General features: G+C 53.0%; 1 protein-coding gene across 1 annotated transcript in view; it reads right to left on the minus strand.

Moving 5' to 3' along the window:
* Positions 1–18,616, minus strand: part of LOC140404556 (uncharacterized) — a 27,077-nt gene extending 8,461 nt beyond the window's left edge. The window contains exons 1-7 of the mRNA XM_072493160.1: positions 17,142–18,616; positions 16,437–16,499; positions 15,566–15,701; positions 12,147–12,225; positions 3,880–3,970; positions 1,089–2,738; positions 6–103 (exon numbers count right to left, since the gene is read on the minus strand). Coding sequence (XP_072349261.1) covers positions 6–103; positions 1,089–2,738; positions 3,880–3,970; positions 12,147–12,225; positions 15,566–15,701; positions 16,437–16,499; positions 17,142–17,181 — 2,157 coding nt within the window. The 5' untranslated portion in view covers positions 17,182–18,616. The remainder of the gene's footprint in view (positions 1–5; positions 104–1,088; positions 2,739–3,879; positions 3,971–12,146; positions 12,226–15,565; positions 15,702–16,436; positions 16,500–17,141) is intronic.
* Positions 18,617–20,476: the final 1,860 nt, after the last annotated feature.

The following is a 20,476-nucleotide window of genomic DNA, read 5'->3' on the forward strand; positions in this document are numbered from 1 at the left end:
TTGACGGCGATCAGCTTTTCCTCTTGCTGCTCCTTCCTGGATTCGGTCACGGTGAGCTCCCACTCTCCGATGGGCCGTTTGCCTTCTTCCTGGCAGTCCCTTCCTTCACAGAAAGGAACAAACGATTCGGTCAGTTGAAACCCCACCGATTTGCACCGTCCAGCAAGACTACTGGAAAGCAGACAGGGGTCACCCCTGGGGCTGAGGCAGGAGGGGGATCAACAGATCGCAATGGAGAAAGATCCTCAGCACAGGATTGCACAATCACCAGATCGTGATTGAATACAGACCCCCACCACCCGATCACCACGGAGACGACCCCACCACCCGATCACCGCGGAGACGACCCCACCACCCCATCGCCACGGAGACGACCCCCACCACCCGATCACCACGGAGACGACCCCACCACCCGATCACCACGGAGACGACCCCACCACCCGAGCACCACGGAGACGACCCCACCACCCGATCACCACGGAGACGACCCCACCACCCGATCACCACGGAGACGACCCCACCACCCGATCACCACGGAGACGACCCCACCACCCGATCACCACGGAGACGACCCCACCACCCGATCACCACGGAGACCACCCCACCACCCCATCACCACGGAGACGACCCCCACCACCCGATCACCACGGAGACGACCCCACCACCCGATCACCACGGAGACGACCCCACCACCCGATCACCACGGAGACGACCCCACCACCCGATCACCGCGGAGACGACCCCACCACCCGATCACCACGGAGACCACCCCACCACCCGATCACCGCGGAGACGACCCCACCACCCGATCGCCACGGAGACGACCCCACCACCCGATCACCACGGAGACGACCCCACTACCCGATCACCACGGAGACGACCCCACCACCCGATCACCGCGGAGACGACCCCACCACCCGATCACTATGGAACGACGGAGATTCCTGACCATGGGATAATCTTGGAGATTGGGATTCCCAGCACCTTGTTACCAGGGCGCGATCCCCCAGCGTCAGCCCCGCATTGAACCGAGCCCGCGGAGGGTGAAATGAACATCCCTCGCTGGCAAAGAACAAATTCCTCCTCACCTCCGCCGCCCTGGGCGCCGGCTCGTCTCTCCAGCAGAAAACCGCCCGGGCGAGCAGGCACCGGCTCGGGCCAGTCACCGCCAGGGTTCCAGGCGGCACCGTCCCCCGCGCACCGACCAGGCGGCGGTTCGCGCTCCTCCCGGGAGTCAGCAGGTGGCAGGGACAATAACAGCTTTCGATGGTTTGAGCCGGCGTGCGCGGGCCGGCCTGCGCCCGGCTCTGGAGACCTTGCCCCTCTGAAGCCGGCTGGCGACGTGCGGAGGTGTGGCGGCGGCGCCGGGCTCTTTCCTTTCCGCTTGTCCGTTAGGTAATCAATAATCGTGTCCGTGTCCTTGCTGCCCAATCGGTACTGGATCAGGGTCCCTTGGGCGGCCAATGGCACACCAGACAGAATTTTCCTCTGTCTGCCAGCCAATGAGGATTGGGCATCTCTTCCCTGGGGAGCCAATGGAATTTGGGGTTGCTTTCCCCTCTCTCCAGCAGCCAATGGGGGACGGACGTGCGTCTGCTTACTCGTCAGTGCCCAACACATTTCCTTCCCCTTCAGCTCCAATGGGGGTTGCACTTGCTTTTGTTTGCTGGTCTCTGGCCAATGGGCTGGCTTCATCTTCTCTTCATTCTCCAACAGGAAATGGACTTGCTTGACTTTCACCTTGGTGGGCAGTGGGTAATGGGCGGGGCCTTCACCAACGGCCAATGGACGAGGGGCTTGCTGCTGACCGCCGGCCAATGGTTGTCGAGCTTGCTGTCCTCCAACGGCCAATGGGTGAGGGGCTTGCTGCTTCTTCTCTTCAGCGGCCAATGGCCGATGATGTCCTCCATCTTTGTTCGGTCCCTCCTCCTGATTCGGCCTCTCTGTGGGATGCAGCGGCTGGTGGAGGCGATTGGCTCTTTGCCCGATCTCCAGGTGGCTGCGACGTTCTCTTTGGGGACCTCCCGTCGGCCCAGGATCCCCCCGGTCTCGGTGCCTGTGCCGGACGGTGCCCCGATGATTCCCGAACGGGAGTTCCGGCTGAGATGGCCTGCCGCCGTTCGGCCCGCCCCGGACGGGCCGGTGACCCACCTCAGATCTGGCCCGGGGCTGGAGCTCCTCCCGCTTGCGCTTCCGACGTCTGGAGTGCGACTCGGAGTCGGAGGCGCTCCGCCGAGTGAGGTCGAGGTCTGCTCCGTTGACGAGACCGGGATGGGAACGGAGACCCTCCTCGGCGCGGCAGCAGGAACTTCCGCGGGAGGTTGTCGGCTTCGACTCCCGACGCCCGCCTCCCTCAGTGTAATCCCATCGACATTCCCGCTTCTGACCAGCTCTTCCTCTGCCACTGACTGCGTCCTGGGAGCCTTTCAGCCGAGGCATCTCGAGTGGGGGCTTGGGCCCTGCTGCCCGTGTATCAGCACGGACACCGTGAGCCGGGGACGGAGAGATTACCCGTCTCTCCGAGGGAGGCTGTTTGATGGGCGGGGTTCGAGCGCGGGCAGCCTCTCCCAATCCCAGTCCTGATCCAGCATGGTTGCTCCGGTGCATCCCACCTCTCTGGCTCCCATCCCATCCAGCATCCTCCTCTACCTCGCTCCAGACAAAGGGCTTGCGAGACCGGGGCTGACTGTAGCCGGAAGAGTCCCGTCGTGTGGCACGGTCCCAGGGATCCGGTGAGACTGGAGACAAGAAGGAGGGAAAGAGAAAGTTAGTGCTGAAAGGGGGGAACAGAGATCCACTCCTCCACCAACCCTCCCTCCCCACCAATCCCCGTCTCCTATACCGAATATAATACTACACTCAATATGCTTCCCGTGTGTCTATGTATTTACGTTGTGTATCTATCGTATGTCCTATGTTTTTTCATGTACGCAGCGACATGTCTGGACTGTGCGCAGAGCAATACTTTCCACTCTACCACGGTACACGTGGCAATAAATCTAAATCCCTTTGGAAGGAGCAATTCCACAAAGAAATATTCAATGAAAGGCCTGACACCGGGAAGTTCCGAGGAACATGGGGACCTTGGCGTGTTTGCCCAACAGATCTCTGAAGGCAGAAGGGCAGGTTAATAAGGTGGTGAAAAAGGCATTTGGGACACTCGCCTTTATCAATCGAAGCACAGATTACAAAAGCAGGGAGGTCGTGTTGGAGTTGTACAGAACTTTGGTGAGGCCACAGCGGGAGTACTGAGCAGTTCTGGTCGCCACATTATAGGAAGGATGTGATTGCGCTGGAGGGGGTGCGGAGCAGATTCACCAGGATGGTGCCTGGGATGGAACATTTCAGTTATGAAGGGGGGTTGGCTAGGCTTGGGGTTGTTTTCTCTGGAGCAGAGAAGACTGAGGGGGCGACCTGATCGAGGAGGACAGGGTTCTGAGGGGCACGGACAGGGTGGAGAGGGAGCAGCTGTTCCCCTGAGTTGGAGGGTCAGTCACGGGGGGGGGGGGGGGGGGGGGGGGGGGACAAGTTCAAGGTGAGGGGTGGGAGGTTTAGGGGGGATTGGAGGAAAACCTTTTTACCCAGAGGGTGGTGAGGGTCTGGAACGCACTGGCCGGGAGGGGTGGGGTAGAGGCCGGTTGCCTCAAATCCTTTAAAAAGTACCTGGGTGAGCACTTGGCCCGTCAGAACATTCCCGGTCCTGGGCCAAGAGATGGCCAATGGGATTAGGCCGGCAGGTCAGCTGTCTTTCATGTGGCGGTGTGGACTCGATGGGCAAAATGGCCTTTTCTGCACTGTGTTATACTGGGATCCCCACACACACACACACACACACACACACACAAGGAGCCGCTGGGGTCAGCCAGGAATACTAATTACCTTCAGCGCCCTTAACCGTCACAAAGTCCGTCCCCTCTTTGTCACGCTGCTGTCCCGTCTCGCTCGCAAAGCATCCCAGCCGGCTGCCGGCCTGTGAATAAACAACAGAGTTTAAACCCCAAAATCAAATCCCTCCCACCTCCCCCAGGAATGCTCCAACAGGGGCAAACCCCACAGGATCAGCAGGAACCCTCTTTAACCCAGGAGCAGGAACCCTGGCTGATTTCCTCTCTCTCCCTAACCCAGGGATCACTGGGCAGTGATCAGGAGCAGGAACCCTGGCTGATTTCCCCTCTCTTTCTAACCCAGGGATCACTGGACAGTGATCAGGAGCAGGAACCCTGGCTGATTTCCCCCCTCTCTCTCTAACCCAGGGATCACTGGACAGTGATCAGGAGCAGGAACCCTGGCTGATTTCCCCCCTCTCTCTCTAACCCAGGGATCACTGGACAGTGATCAGGAGCAGGAACCCTGGCTGATTTCCCCCCTCTCTCTCTAACCCAGGGATCACTGGACAGTGATCAGGAGCAGGAACCCTGGCTGATTTCCCCCCTCTCTCTCTAACCCAGGGATCACTGGGCAGTGATCAGGAGCAGGAACCCTGGCTGATTTCCGCTCTCTCTCTCTAACCCAGGGATCACTGGACAGTGATCAGGAGCAGGAACCCTGGCTGATTTCCTCTCTCTCTCTAACCCTGGGATCACTGGGCAGTGATCAGGTGCAGGAACCCTGGCTGATTTCCCCTCTCTCTAACCCAGGGATCATGGACAGTGATCAGGAGCTGGAACCCTGGCTGATTTCCCTCTCTCTCTCTAACCCAGGGATCACTGGACAGTGATCAGGATCAGGAACCCTGGCTGATTTCCTCTCTCTCTCTCTAACCCAGGGATCACTGGACAGTGATCAGGAGCAGGAAACCTGGCTGATTTCCCCTCTCTCTCACTAACCCAGGGATCACTAGACAGTGATCAGGAGCAGGAACCCTGTCTGATTTCCCCTCTCTCTCTCTAACCCAGGGATCACTGGACAGTGATTAGGAGCAGGAACCCTGTCTGATTTTCCCTCTCTCTCTCTAACCCGGGGATCACTGGACAGTGATCAGGAGCAGGAACCCTGTCTGATTTTCCCTCTCTCTCTAACCCAGGGATCACTGGACAGTGATCAGGATCAGGAACCTGGCTGATTTCCGCTCTCTCTCTAACCCAGGGATCACTGGACAGTGATCAGGAGCAAGAACCCTGGCTGATTTCCCCTCTCTCTCTCTAACCCAGGGATCACTGGACAGTGATCAGGAGCAGGAACCCTGGCTGATTTCCCCTCTCTCTTTCTAACCCAGGGATCGCTGGACAGTGATCAGGAGCAGGAACCCTGGCTGATTTCCCCTCTCTCTCTAACCCAGGGATCACTGGACAGTGATCAGGAGCAGGAACCCTGGCTGATTTCCCCTCTCTCTCTGACCCAGGGATCACTGGGCAGTGATCAGGAGCAGGAACCCTGGCTGATTTCCCCCACTCTCTAACCCAGGGATCACTGGGCAGTGATCAGGAGCAGGAACCCTGGCTGATTTCCGCTCTCTCTCTCTAACCCAGGGATCACTGGACAGTGATCAGAAGCATGAACCCTGGCTGATTTCCGCTCTCTCTCTCTCTAACCCAGGGATCACTGGACAGTGATCAGGAGCAGGAACCCTGGCTGATTTCCCCTCTCTCTCTAACCCAGGGATCACTGGACAGTGATCAGGAGCAGGAACCCTGGCTGATTTCCCCTCTCTCTCTCTAACCCAGGGATCACTGGACAGTGATCAGGGGCAGGAACCCTGGCTGATTTCCCCTCTCTCTCTAACCCAGGGATCACTGGACAGTGATCAGGAGCAGGAACCCTGGCTGATTTCCTCTCTCTCTCTAACCCAGGGATCACTGGGCAGTGATCAGGAGCAGGAACCCTGGCTGATTTCCGCTCTCTCTCTCTAACCCAGGGATCACTGGACAGTGATCAGGAGCTGGAACCCTGGCTGATTTCCGCTCTCTCTCTCTCTAACCCAGGGATCACTGGACAGTGATCAAAAGCATGAAGCCTGGCTGATTTCCCCTCTCTCTCTAACCCAGGGATCACTGGACAGTGATCAGGAGCAGGAACCCTGGCTGATTTCCTCTCTCTCTCTAACCCTGGGATCACTGGGCAGTGATCAGGAGCAGGAACCCTGGCTGATTTCCCCTCTCTCTAACCCAGGGATCACTGGACAGTGATCAGGAGCAGGAACCCTGGCTGATTTCCCCTCTCTCTCTCTAACCCAGGGATCACTGGACAGTGATCAGGAGCAGGAACCCTGGCTGATTTCCCCTCTCTCTTTCTAACCCAGGGATCACTGGACAGTGATCAGGAGCAGGAACCCTGGCTGATTTCCCCTCTCTCTAACCCAGGGATCACTGGACAGTGATCAGGAGCTGGAACCCTGGCTGATTTCCCCTCTCTCTCTAACCCAGGGATCACTGGACAGCGATCAGGATCAGGAACGCTGGCTGATTTCCTCGCTCTCTCTCACTCCAACCCAGGGATCACTGGACAGTGATCAGGAGCAGGAACCCTGGCTGATTTCCCCTCTCTCTCACTAACCCAGGGATCACTGGACAGTGATCAGGAGCAGGAACCCTGGCTGATTTCCCCTCTCTCTCTAACCCAGGGATCACTGGACAGTGATCAGGAGCAGGAACCCTGGCTGATTTCCCCTCTCTTTCTAACCCAGGGATCACTGGACAGTGATCAGGAGCAAGAACCCTGGCTGATTTCCTCTCTCTCTCTAACCCAGGGATCACTGGGCAGTGATCAGGAGCAGGAACCCTGGCTGATTTCCCCTCTCTCTCTCTAACCCAGGGATCACTGGACAGTGATCAGGAGCAGGAACCCTGGCTGATTTCCCCTCTCTCTCTAACCCAGGGATCACTGGGCAGTGATCGGGAGCAGGAACCCTGGCTGATTTCCCCTCTCTCTCTCTAACCCAGGGATCACTGGACAGTGATCAGGAGCAGGAACCCTGGCTGATTTCCCCTCTCTCTCTAACCCAGGGATCACTGGGCAGTGATCGGGAGCAGGAACCCTGGCTGATTTCCCCTCTCTCTCTCTCTAACCCAGGGATCACTGGACAGTGATCAGGAGCAGGAACCTTGGCTGATTTCCCCCCTCTCTCTAACCCAGGGATCACTGGGCAGTGATCAGGAGCAGGAACCCTGGCTGATTTCCCCCCTCTCTCTAACCCAGGGATCAGTGGGCAGTGATCAGGAGCAGGAACCCTGGCTGATTTCCGCTCTCTCTCTCTAACCCAGGGATCACTGGACAGTGATCAGGAGCAGGAACCCTGGCTGATTTCCTCTCTCTCTCTAACCCTGGGATCACTGGGCAGTGATCAGGAGCAGGAACCCTGGCTGATTTCCCCTCTCTCTAACCCAGGGATCATGGACAGTGATCAGGAGCTGGAACCCTGGCTGATTTCCCCTATCTCTCTAACCCAGGGATCACTGGACAGTGATCAGGATCAGGAACCCTGGCTGATTTCCTCTCTCTCTCTCTCTAACCCAGGGATCACTGGACAGTGATCAGGAGCAGGAAACCTGGCTGATTTCCCCTCTCTCTCACTAACCCAGGGATCACTAGACAGTGATCAGGAGCAGGAACCCTGTCTGATTTCCCCTCTCTCTCTCTAACCCAGGGATCACTGGACAGTGATTAGGAGCAGGAACCCTGTCTGATTTTCCCTCTCTCTCTCTAACCCGGGGATCACTGGACAGTGATCAGGAGCAGGAACCCTGTCTGATTTTCCCTCTCTCTCTAACCCAGGGATCACTGGACAGTGATCAGGATCAGGAACCTGGCTGATTTCCGCTCTCTCTCTAACCCAGGGATCACTGGACAGTGATCAGGAGCAAGAACCCTGGCTGATTTCCCCTCTCTCTCTCTAACCCAGGGATCACTGGACAGTGATCAGGAGCAGGAACCCTGGCTGATTTCCCCTCTCTCTTTCTAACCCAGGGATCGCTGGACAGTGATCAGGAGCAGGAACCCTGGCTGATTTCCCCTCTCTCTCTAACCCAGGGATCACTGGACAGTGATCAGGAGCAGGAACCCTGGCTGATTTCCCCTCTCTCTCTGACCCAGGGATCACTGGGCAGTGATCAGGAGCAGGAACCCTGGCTGATTTCCCCCACTCTCTAACCCAGGGATCACTGGGCAGTGATCAGGAGCAGGAACCCTGGCTGATTTCCGCTCTCTCTCTCTAACCCAGGGATCACTGGACAGTGATCAGAAGCATGAACCCTGGCTGATTTCCGCTGTCTCTCTCTCTAACCCAGGGATCACTGGACAGTGATCAGGAGCAGGAACCCTGGCTGATTTCCCCTCTCTCTCTAACCCAGGGATCACTGGACAGTGATCAGGAGCAGGAACCCTGGCTGATTTCCCCTCTCTCTCTCTAACCCAGGGATCACTGGACAGTGATCAGGGGCAGGAACCCTGGCTGATTTCCCCTCTCTCTCTAACCCAGGGATCACTGGACAGTGATCAGGAGCAGGAACCCTGGCTGATTTCCTCTCTCTCTCTAACCCAGGGATCACTGGGCAGTGATCAGGAGCAGGAACCCTGGCTGATTTCCGCTCTCTCTCTCTAACCCAGGGATCACTGGACAGTGATCAGGAGCTGGAACCCTGGCTGATTTCCGCTCTCTCTCTCTCTAACCCAGGGATCACTGGACAGTGATCAAAAGCATGAAGCCTGGCTGATTTCCCCTCTCTCTCTAACCCAGGGATCACTGGACAGTGATCAGGAGCAGGAACCCTGGCTGATTTCCTCTCTCTCTCTAACCCTGGGATCACTGGGCAGTGATCAGGAGCAGGAACCCTGGCTGATTTCCCCTCTCTCTAACCCAGGGATCATGGACAGTGATCAGGAGCTGGAACCCTGGCTGATTTCCCCTATCTCTCTAACCCAGGGATCACTGGACAGTGATCAGGATCAGGAACCCTGGCTGATTTCCTCTCTCTCTCTCTAACCCAGGGATCACTGGACAGTGATCAGGAGCAGGAACCCTGGCTGATTTCCCCTCTCTCTCACTAACCCAGGGATCACTAGACAGTGATCAGGAGCAGGAACCCTGGCTGATTTCCCCTCTCTCACTAACCCAGGGATCACTGGACAGTGATCAGGAGAAGGAACCCTGGCTGATTTCCCCTCTCTCTCCAACCCAGGGATCACTGGACAGTGATCGGAGCTGGAACCCTGGCTGATTTCCCCTCTCTCTAACCCAGGGATCACTGGACAGTGATCATGATCAGGAACCCTGGCTGATTTCCTCTCTCTCTCTCTAACCCAGGGATCACTGGACAGTGATCAGGAGCAGGAACCCTGGCTGATTTCCCCTCTCTCTCTAACCCAGGGATCACTGGACAGTGATCAGGAGCAGGAACGCTGGCTGATTTCCCCTCTCTCTCTCTCTCTAACCCAGGGATCACTGGACAGTGATCAGGAGCAGGAACCCTGGCTGATTTCCCCTCTCTCTCTAACCCAGGGATCACTGGACAGTGATCAGGAGCAGGAACCCTGGCTGATTTCCCCTCTCTCTCTCTCTCTAACCCAGGGATCACTGGACAGTGATCAGGAGCAGGAACCCTGGCTGATTTCCCCCCTGTCTCTAACCCAGGGATCACTGGACAGTGATCAGGAGCAGGAACCCTGGCTGATTTCCCCTCTCTCTCTCTAACCCAGGGATCACTGGACAGTGATCAGGGGCAGGAACCCTGGCTGATTTCCCCTCTCTCTCTAACCCAGGGATCACTGGACAGTGATCAGGAGCAGGAACCCTGGCTGATTTCCTCTCTCTCTCTAACCCAGGGATCACTGGGCAGTGATCAGGAGCAGGAACCCTGGCTGATTTCCGCTCTCTCTCTCTAACCCAGGGATCACTGGACAGTGATCAGGAGCTGGAACCCTGGCTGATTTCCGCTCTCTCTCTCTCTAACCCAGGGATCACTGGACAGTGATCAAAAGCATGAAGCCTGGCTGATTTCCCCTCTCTCTCTAACCCAGGGATCACTGGACAGTGATCAGGAGCAGGAACCCTGGCTGATTTCCTCTCTCTCTCTAACCCTGGGATCACTGGGCAGTGATCAGGAGCAGGAACCCTGGCTGATTTCCCCTCTCTCTAACCCAGGGATCATGGACAGTGATCAGGAGCTGGAACCCTGGCTGATTTCCCCTATCTCTCTAACCCAGGGATCACTGGACAGTGATCAGGATCAGGAACCCTGGCTGATTTCCTCTCTCTCTCTCTAACCCAGGGATCACTGGACAGTGATCAGGAGCAGGAACCCTGGCTGATTTCCCCTCTCTCTCACTAACCCAGGGATCACTAGACAGTGATCAGGAGCAGGAACCCTGGCTGATTTCCCCTCTCTCACTAACCCAGGGATCACTGGACAGTGATCAGGAGAAGGAACCCTGGCTGATTTCCCCTCTCTCTCCAACCCAGGGATCACTGGACAGTGATCGGAGCTGGAACCCTGGCTGATTTCCCCTCTCTCTCTAACCCAGGGATCACTGGACAGTGATCATGATCAGGAACCCTGGCTGATTTCCTCTCTCTCTCTCTAACCCAGGGATCACTGGACAGTGATCAGGAGCAGGAACCCTGGCTGATTTCCCCTCTCTCTCTAACCCAGGGATCACTGGACAGTGATCAGGAGCAGGAACGCTGGCTGATTTCCCCTCTCTCTCTCTCTCTAACCCAGGGATCACTGGACAGTGATCAGGAGCAGGAACCCTGGCTGATTTCCCCTCTCTCTCTAACCCAGGGATCACTGGACAGTGATCAGGAGCAGGAACCCTGGCTGATTTCCCCTCTCTCTCTCTCTCTAACCCAGGGATCACTGGACAGTGATCAGGAGCAGGAACCCTGGCTGATTTCCCCCCTGTCTCTAACCCAGGGATCACTGGACAGTGATCAGGAGCAGGAACCCTGGCTGATTTCCCCCCTCTCTCTAACCCAGAGATCACTGGGCAGTGATCAGGAGCAGGAACCCTGGCTGATTTCCCCCCCCTCTCTCTAACCCAGGGATCACTGGGCAGTGATCAGGAGCAGGAACCCTGGCTGATTTCCTCTCTCTCTCTAACCCAGGGATCACTGGACAGTGATCAGGAGCAGGAACCCTGGCTGATTTCCGCTCTCTCTCTCTAACCCAGGGATCACTGGACAGTGATCAGGAGCATGAACCCTGGCTGATTTCCTCTCTCTCTATCTAAACCTGGGATCACTGGGCAGTGATCAGGAGCAGGAACCCTGGCTGATTTCCCCTCTCTCTCTCTAACCCTGGGATCAGTGGACAGTGATCAGGAGCAGGAACCCTGGCTGATTTCCCCTCTCTCTCTAACCCACGGATCTCTGGACAGTGATCATGATCAGGAACCCTGGCTGATTTCCTCTCTCTCTCTCTAACCCAGGGATCACTGGACAGTGATCAGGAGCAGGAACCCTGGCTGATTTCCCCTCTCTCTCTAACCCAGGGATCACTGGACAGTGATCAGGAGCAGGAACGCTGGCTGATTTCCCCTCTCTCTCTCTCTCTAACCCAGGGATCACTGGACAGTGATCAGGAGCAGGAACCCTGGCTGATTTCCCCTCTCTCTCTAACCCAGGGATCACTGGACAGTGATCAGGAGCAGGAACCCTGGCTGATTTCCCCTCTCTCTCTCTCTCTAACCCAGGGATCACTGGACAGTGATCAGGAGCAGGAACCCTGGCTGATTTCCCCCCTGTCTCTAACCCAGGGATCACTGGACAGTGATCAGGAGCAGGAACCCTGGCTGATTTCCCCCCTCTCTCTAACCCAGAGATCACTGGGCAGTGATCAGGAGCAGGAACCCTGGCTGATTCCCCCCCCTCTCTCTAACCCAGGGATCACTGGGCAGTGATCAGGAGCAGGAACCCTGGTTGATTTCCCCCCTCTCTCTCTTTCTAACCCAGGGATCACTGGACAGTGATCAGGAGCAGGAACCCTCTCTAACCTAGGGATCACTGGGCAGTGATCAGGAGCAGTAAGGGGGTTGTAATTCACCCTGGAATCAATGTTAATACCTCAACCATCTTAATGGGATCTTGCAGTGCACAAAATGGCTGATGCATTTCCTGCAATAGAGACTACACTTTGAAAAGTACATCCTTGTTGTAAAGTGCTCCTCGGGGATGGGAAGGATGTGGTAGCTGCTATAGAAATGCACATTCTTACCTCTCTGTATGCCGGCTGCCGATGTCGTTTGTCCTGTTCTCCCTGTAAATGCTGAGTGTCATCACTCCCCGTGACTTCACTGTAAGGGAAGAGGCACTGGTTAAAACTCTCCCGAGCGGGCGGCACGGGGACGCAGTGGTTAGCACTGCTGCCTCACGGCGCTGAGGAACCGGGTTCGATCCCGGTCTCGGGTCACTGTCCGTGTGGAGTTTGGACATTCTCCACGTGTCTGCGTGGGTCTCAATCCCCACAACCCAAAGATGTGTGGATTGGCCACGCTAAATTGCCCCTTAATTGGGAAAAAAAGAATTGGGTACTCTAAATTAATTTTTAAAAATTATTTTTTGGTAGAACTCTCCCCAGAACCGAATCTGCACCGACCTCTGGGCGGGAATATCAGTGCGGTTGTCACTTTCTGTTGTTCCCTTGGTGACAGAACTGCAGGAACTTGCCAAGGCTCCTTCGACAGCACCTTCCAAACCCACCACCGCTACCAACTCGAAGGACGAGAGCAGCAGATACCTGGGAACCTCACCACCTGGAGGTTCCCCTCCGAGTCACTCACCGCCCCGACTGGGAAATATATCGGCCGTTCCTTCACTGTCGCTGGGGCAAAATCTCCTCCCTCCCTAACAGCACAGTGGGTGTACAAAGAACAAAGAAACGTACAGTAAGAAGTCTTACACCACCAGGTTAAAGTCCAACAGCTTTGTTTTGAATCGCTAGCTTCCGGAGCTCAGCTCCTTCATCCACCTGATGTCTCCGCTGCGCTTTGGAAGCTAGTGATTCGAAACAAACCTGTTGGGACTTTACCCTGGTGTTGTAAGACTTCTTACTGTGCCCACCCCAGTCCAACGCCACAATCTCCACATCAGCACAGGAACAGGCCCTTCGGTCCTCCAAGCCGGTGCTGATCATGCTGCCCTAACTAAAAACAAAACCGTCTGCCCTTACTCGCTCCGTATCCCTCTATTTCCTCCCGATTCATGGACCCATCCAGATGCCTCTTAAATGTTGCTAATGTGCCGCTTCCACCATACCCTCTGGCAGCACGTTCCAGGCACCCACCACTCTCTGTGTGAAAAACTTACCCCGCACATCTCCCTTAAACTTTCCCCCTCTCACTTGAACCTGTGCCCACTTGTAATCGACACTTCCACCCTTGGAAAAAGCCTCTGACTGTCCATCCTGTCCGGGCCTCTCAGAATTTGGTAGACCTCTATCAGGTCTCCCCCCAGCCTCCGTCTTTCCAGTGAAAACAATCCTAGTTTATTCAACCTCTCCTCATAGCCAACACCCTCGAGACCAGGCAACATCCTGGTGAACCTTTGCCCTCTCTCCAAAGCTTCCACGTCCTTCTGATAATGTGGTGACCAGAACTGCACGCGATACTCCAAATGCGGCCTAACCAAGGTTTTATACAGCTGCAACATGATCTCCCAACTCCTGTACTCAATGCCCCGGCTGATAAAGGCAAGCATGCCACATGGTTTCTTAATCACCTTGGCCGCCTCTGTTAGGGAACTGTGGACCTGCACGCCCAGAGCCCTCTGTATGTTAATGCTCCTGAGGGTTCTGCCATTTACAGTATAACTCATACCTTGATTTGATCCTTCAAAATGCATCACCTCGCATTTGTCCGGATTAAACTCCACCTGCCATTTCTGTGGCCAAGTCTCCAATCTATCTATATCCTGCTGTAGCCTCTGACAATCCTCGGCACTCTCAGCAACTCCGACAATCTTCGTGTCATCCGCAAACTTACTAATCGGACCACCCACATTTTTCTCCAGATCATTTAGATATACTACAAATAACAGAGGTCCCAGCACTGATCCCTGTGGAACACCACTAGCTACAGATCTCCATTCAGAAAAACGCCCTTCCACCGCTATTCTCCGTCTTCTATAACCAAACCAGTTCTGTATCCATCCAGCCAGCCCACCCCGAATCCCATGTGATTTTAGTTTATGTACCAGTCTGCCATGTGAGACCTTGTCAATGCCTTACAGAAGTCCATATAAACTCCATCCACAGCCTTTCCCTCATTAATTTTCTTTGTCACTTCTTCAAAAAACTCGATCAAGTTGGTGAGACGTGACCTTCCCCGTACAGAACCATGCTGCCCGTCACTGGTTTAGGGGCTGGTTTAGCACAGGGCTAAATCGCTGGCTTTTAAAGCAGACCAAGGCAGGCCAGCAGCACGGTTCAATTCCCGTATCAGCCTCCCCGAACAGGCGCCGGAATGTGGCGACTAGGGGCTTTTCACAGTAACTTCGTTTGAAGCCTACTTGTGACAATAAGCGATTTTCATTTCATTTCATTCACTAGTCCATTTTTCTCCAAATATACATACGTCCTGTCCCTCAGTATCTTTTCCAAAAGCTTCCCCACCACTGATGTCAGGCTCACCGGCCTATAATTTGCTGGATTACCATTCTTTCTTTCTTAAACAAGGGAATAACATTGGCTATTCTCCAGTCCGCTGGAACCTCACCTGTGGTCAAAGAGGATGTGAAGATATCTGTTAAGGCCCCAGCTATTTTCCCCCCTTGCCTCCTGCAGTAGCCTGGGATAAATCCCATCCGGCCCCGGGAACTTGTCTACCTTAATGCAATTTAGGACACTCAGCATTTCCTCCTTTGATACATTGACTTTCGCAAGAGTGTTCACACACCTATCCCTGACCTCAACATCCGTCATGTCCTTCTCCCTGGTGAATACCGATACAAAGTGCTCATTCAGGATTTCACCCACTTCCTGGGGTTCCACGCATAACTTCCCTCCATTGACCTCGAGTGGGCCTACCTACTCTTTCTCCTGCTCCTAATACATGCATAAAAAGCCTTGGGATTCGCCTTGACCATGTTTGCCAAAGACATTTCATGGCCCCTTTTAGCCCTCCTGTTTAAGTTCCTTCCTACTTTCACTGTACTCCTCAAGGGCTTTGTCAGTTTTTAAATGCCTAGACCCATCATACGTTTCCTTTGGGATGCAGAGACTGCAGCGGTTCAAGAAGGCAGCTCACCACCACCTTCCCGGCGGATATTCGGGATGGGTAATAAATGCTACCAGGAGTTGGGCTGGAGGAGGTTACAAGGAACATGGAGCAAAGATAGGTTGGTGGATCGGAGGGTCAGCGGGCATCTCATTGAAAGGTGAGACAGGTAGGAGGGGTTGAATGGCCGTCCCCTGTCCCTGCCTCCTCAGCAAATGTCAAAGCTTCCCGGAGAAGGGGAGAAACGAGGGGGGCAGCAACACAGAGTTCGGAGGCAGAAAACTGGCATTGTTCCGGAGCGAGGATGTGCAGACTCCACCCCTCTGGGTTCGTGCCCGAGTCACCAGGGGCTCCCTCCATGGAGTGGAACGTACCCCCTGGTCCTTCCAGCCCGTAGCTCTGCCCCATCTTTCCCACTCACCCTCCCGGGTGTTTACGGAGCCTCGGAGTGAGCCGCCTGCTCCTCTCATCCTCCTCCTCCTGCAGTCTCCTCGCTACCTGCAGGTTCTGGCGAAGCCGCTGCGTCTTCAGCTTGTTGGCGGCGAGGTGTTGGTGAACTGGAACAGGAATTGTGAGGGTTCGTGAAAATACCGAGGACACCGTGACACACACACCGACAGATAGACACACACCGACAGACTCAGATAGACACACACGCACATGGACACATACACAGACACACACACAGACACAGACACACACACACACATATAGATAAGACACACACACACAGACAGAAACGCACAGACAGAAACGCACACAGACAGAAACGCACACACAGACAGAAACGCACACACAGATTGACGCACAGACAGAAACACACATACATCACACACACACACACAAAGACACACACACACAGACACACACACAAACCTAGATAGACACACACACACATACAGATAGTCACGCAGTTTGCACATCACACATGCACAGACAGACACACACGCACACATAGATACACATGCATACTGTACTTCTGCATTGTATGTTCTACTGATACACATTTCGATGCAGACATGAATACAGGTTCAGCCACAGACATGGGCAGACACAGAGACGGATACGCAGATAGGTAGACACAGGTATAGACACACAAAAATTACAAGCATAAACAAACAGACACAGACTTAAACACACAGATAGACAAAGACACACAGAGAGCTACAGACACACAGACAATGAATGCGCACGGACAGAGAAACACAGACACACAGACAAGCAGAGGTACATATATATATATACACACACAGACACACACACGTTTTACACATCCACAGAGCCATACTCACTCTCCTGTTCCTGCAGTACATGGGCAACTGTTTGATCCTCGAGAATCTGATATTTTTGACAAACTGCAAGAGAGAACAGAGGACTGGGATCAGAAAGAAACTGGCAGTGGGGCTACCCCAGTCAGGGTAACGGTGGCGCCTGGCACAGCCTGAGTTGTGCCTGCCTGCAGAGTGTCCATCAGCTGAGGACAAGGCTAGCCTCACTCTCTGATCGGTTCAATATATTCGGTTGACACGCACAGTCCAAACGTACACATCGGGAGAGTCTGGCAATGAGGTGCTGTTCCTGAGGGTAGCATTGCATTTAGCACAGGGTTAAATCGCTGGCTTTGGAAGCAGACCAAGGCAGGCCAGCAGCACGGCTCAATTCCCATGCCAGCCTCCCCGAACAGGCGCCGGAATGTGGCGACTAGGGGCTTTTCACAGTAACTTCATTGAAGCCGACTCGTGACAATAAGCGACTTTCATTTCATTCAGATCCTCTGCAAACGTATTCCAAGTTCCTTCACGGCGCCGAGGACCCGGGTTCGAATCCCGGCCCCGGGTCACTGCCCGTGTGGAGTTTTGCACATTCTCCCCGTGTCTGCGTGGGTCTCACCCCCACAAACCCGAAGATGTGCAGAGTAGGTGGATTGGCCGCGCTAAATTGCCCCTTAATGGGAAAAATAAGAATTGCGTACTCTAAATTCAAGTTCTTAATCTTACCATGTTGGACTTGATTAAGTCCCATCTCCCCATCCTCCATTTTCTATCTGTTCTCCATCAAGTCCTCGTTGAGTGCCCACGGCGCCCTCATGGCTTCATTGACCGTCGGATGAGGCTCTGAATCCCAGCTTCACAGGAACTGCTCCCTCCCCAATCGCCTTACGGTGGCCGGAGTTAAGAGCCTGATTTCCGACTCAGCTAGTCGCTTTTGCTTAGCGTGTTTCACAGGGCTACCGTACCAGGTTAACTACCTGCTCAATCAATTCTTTACTGGGTCTATCACCGTTCAGTCCCAGTTACTGAGGTTAGCAGGTTATTCTTTAATGCATTACTACACTTCGATTAGTTACTGCAGCTAGATTAGTTGTTACGATTAGGTCATTCACTACAATTTACCCATCGGTTTCTTAGTTATGTTAGTTCCTGTATTTCAACGATGAGCGGCTGCACATTATCAATTAGACGCCTGCGGTTACTGCACGTTAATGGTCAATTATAGCAATTTATAGATTAGTTACTGTAGTTTGATCAGTTCAACTACCTTAATGATCAGTTCCAATACTCCAATTATTTCCAATAGTTTAATGAGAATTTCTAGCAGCTTAATATTTAGTTCTAGTATTTGATCAGTTCCAATAGTTTAGTGATTGGTTACTAAAGTTCAATGATCAGTTCCTGTAGTTTAACCATTATTTCCTGTGGTTTAAGGATGGGTTACAGTAATTTAGTTAGTAAATGCAGGTGAAAGACAGGATACTTTGGTTAATGATTATTTCATGTAGTTTAATGATGGGTTACAATAGTTTAATTAGTTAATGCAGCTTAAAGACAGGTATTGTAGTTTAGTGATTATTTCCTGTAGTTTAAGGATGGGTTACAGTAGTTTAATTAGTTAATGCAGCTTAAAGACAGGTTACTGTAGTTTAATGATATTTCCTGTAGTTTAAGGATGGGTTACAGTAGTTTAATTAGTTAATGCAGCTTAAAGACAGGTTACTGTAGTTTAATGATTATTTCCTGTAGTTTAAGGATGGGTTACAGTAGTTTAATTAGTTAATGCAGCTTAAAGACAGGTTACTGTAGTTTAATGATTATTTCCTGTAGTTTAAGGATGGGTTACAGTAGTTTAATTAGTTAATGCAGCTTAAAGACAGGTTACTGTAGTTTAATGATATTTCCTGTAGTTTAAGGATGGGTTACAGTAGTTTAATTAGTTAATGCAGCTTAAAGACAGGTTACTGTAGTTTAATATTTCCTGTAGTTTAAGGATGGGTTACAGTAGTTTAATTAGTTAATGCAGCTTAAAGACAGGTTACTGTAGTTTAATGATATTTCCTGTAGTTTAATCAGTTAAAGCAGCTGTTTAGTAAGTGAATGGTTAGTTACTGTGATTTCTCCGGCTTCAGGCTGCTGGATTTGTTGCTGAGCCGCTCCCAAGGCCGCCTCCCTCTCTCCGGCTCTCACCCCAACCTGGGCCCGGCCTGCTGGGCGGGGCCTGCAGCCAGGGGCGGGGACTGCTGGGCGGGGCCTGCAGCCAGGGGCGGGGACTGCTGGGCGGGGCCTGCAGCCAGGGGCGGGGCCTGCTGGGCGGGGCCTGCAGCCAGGGGCGGGGCATGGCGCCAGGGGCGGGGCATGGCGCCAGGGGCGGGGACCGGAGACAGGGACCGCGGGGCCTGCAGCCAGGGGCGGAGCCTCGGGCCAGGGGCGGGGCCCGAAGAACAGGGGCGGGGACTGAAGAACAGGGGCGGGGACTGGGCCAGACGCGGTGCCTGGAGACAGGGGCAGGGGCTGGAGCCAGGGGCGGGGATTGTCTCCATGGGAGTGGCCTGTCTCCATGGGCGGGGTCTGATTCAATGGGCGGGGCCTACATACATGGACGGATCCCCCCTCAGCCCAAACCACATCGACTTCAAAACCAGCAGAGCCCAGCCACAGAGCCAGCTCACCCTGATTACCCACTGATCATCTCTCCCTCATCCAATTATTGATCATCCCTCCCTCATCCAATTATTGATCATCCCTCCCTCATCACATTATTGATCATCCCTCCCTCATCCAATTATTGATCATCCCTCCCTCATCCAATTATTGATCATCCCTCCCTCATCCAATTGTTGATCATCTCCCCCTCATCCAATTATTGATCATCCCTCCCTCATCCAATTATTGATCATCCATCCCTCATCCAATTATTGATCATCTCTCCCTCATCAAATTATTGATCATCCATCCCTCATCCAATTATTGATCATCCCTCCCTCATCCAATTATTGATCATCCTTCCCTCATCCAATTATTGATCATCCCTCCCTCATCCAATTATTGATCATCCCTCCCTCATCACATTATTGATCATCCCTCCCTCATCACATTATTGATCATCCCTCCCTCATCCAATTATTGATCATCCCCCCCTCATCAAATTATTGATCATCCCTCCCTCATCCAATTATTGATCATCCCTCCCTCATCACATTATTGATCATCCCTCCCTCGTCCAATTATTGATCATCTCTCCCTCATCCAATTATTGATCATCTCCCCCTCATCAAATTATTGATCATCCCTCCCTCATCACATTATTGATCATCCCTCCCTCGTCCAATTATTGATCATCTCTCCCTCATCCAATTATTCATCATCTCCCCCTCATCAAATTATTGATCATCCCTCCCTCATCACATTATTGATCATCCCTCCCTCGTCCAATTATTGATCATCCCTCCCTCGTCCAATTATTGATCATCTCTCCCTCATCCAATTATTGATCATCTCTCCCTCATCAAATTTTTTGATCATCCCTCCCTCATCAAATTATTGATGATCTCTCACTCATCAAATTATTGATCATCTCCCCCTCATCATGTTATTGATCATCCCTCCCTCATCAAATTATTGATCATCCCTCCCTCATCAAATTATTGATCATCCCTCCCTCATCAAATTATTGATCATCTCTCACTCTTCAAATTATTGATCATCCCTCCCTCATCAAATTATTGATCATCCTTCCCTCATCAAATTATTGATCATCTCTCCCTCATCAAATTATTGATCATCCCTCCCTCATCACATTATTGATCATCTCTCACTCATCAAATTATTGATCATCTCTCACTCATCAAATTATTGATCATCTCTCCCTCATCAAATTATTGATCATCCCTCCCTCATCACATTATTGATCATCTCTCCCTCATCAAATTATTGATCATCTCTCCCTCATCAAATTATTGATCATCCCTCCCTCATCAAATTATTGATCATCTCTCACTCATCAAATTATTGATCATCCCTCCCTCATCAAATTATTGATCATCTCTCACTCTTCAAAT

This window comes from Scyliorhinus torazame, chromosome 31 (genome assembly GCF_047496885.1).
Source record: "Scyliorhinus torazame isolate Kashiwa2021f chromosome 31, sScyTor2.1, whole genome shotgun sequence".
Lineage (NCBI taxonomy): Eukaryota > Metazoa > Chordata > Chondrichthyes > Carcharhiniformes > Scyliorhinidae > Scyliorhinus > Scyliorhinus torazame.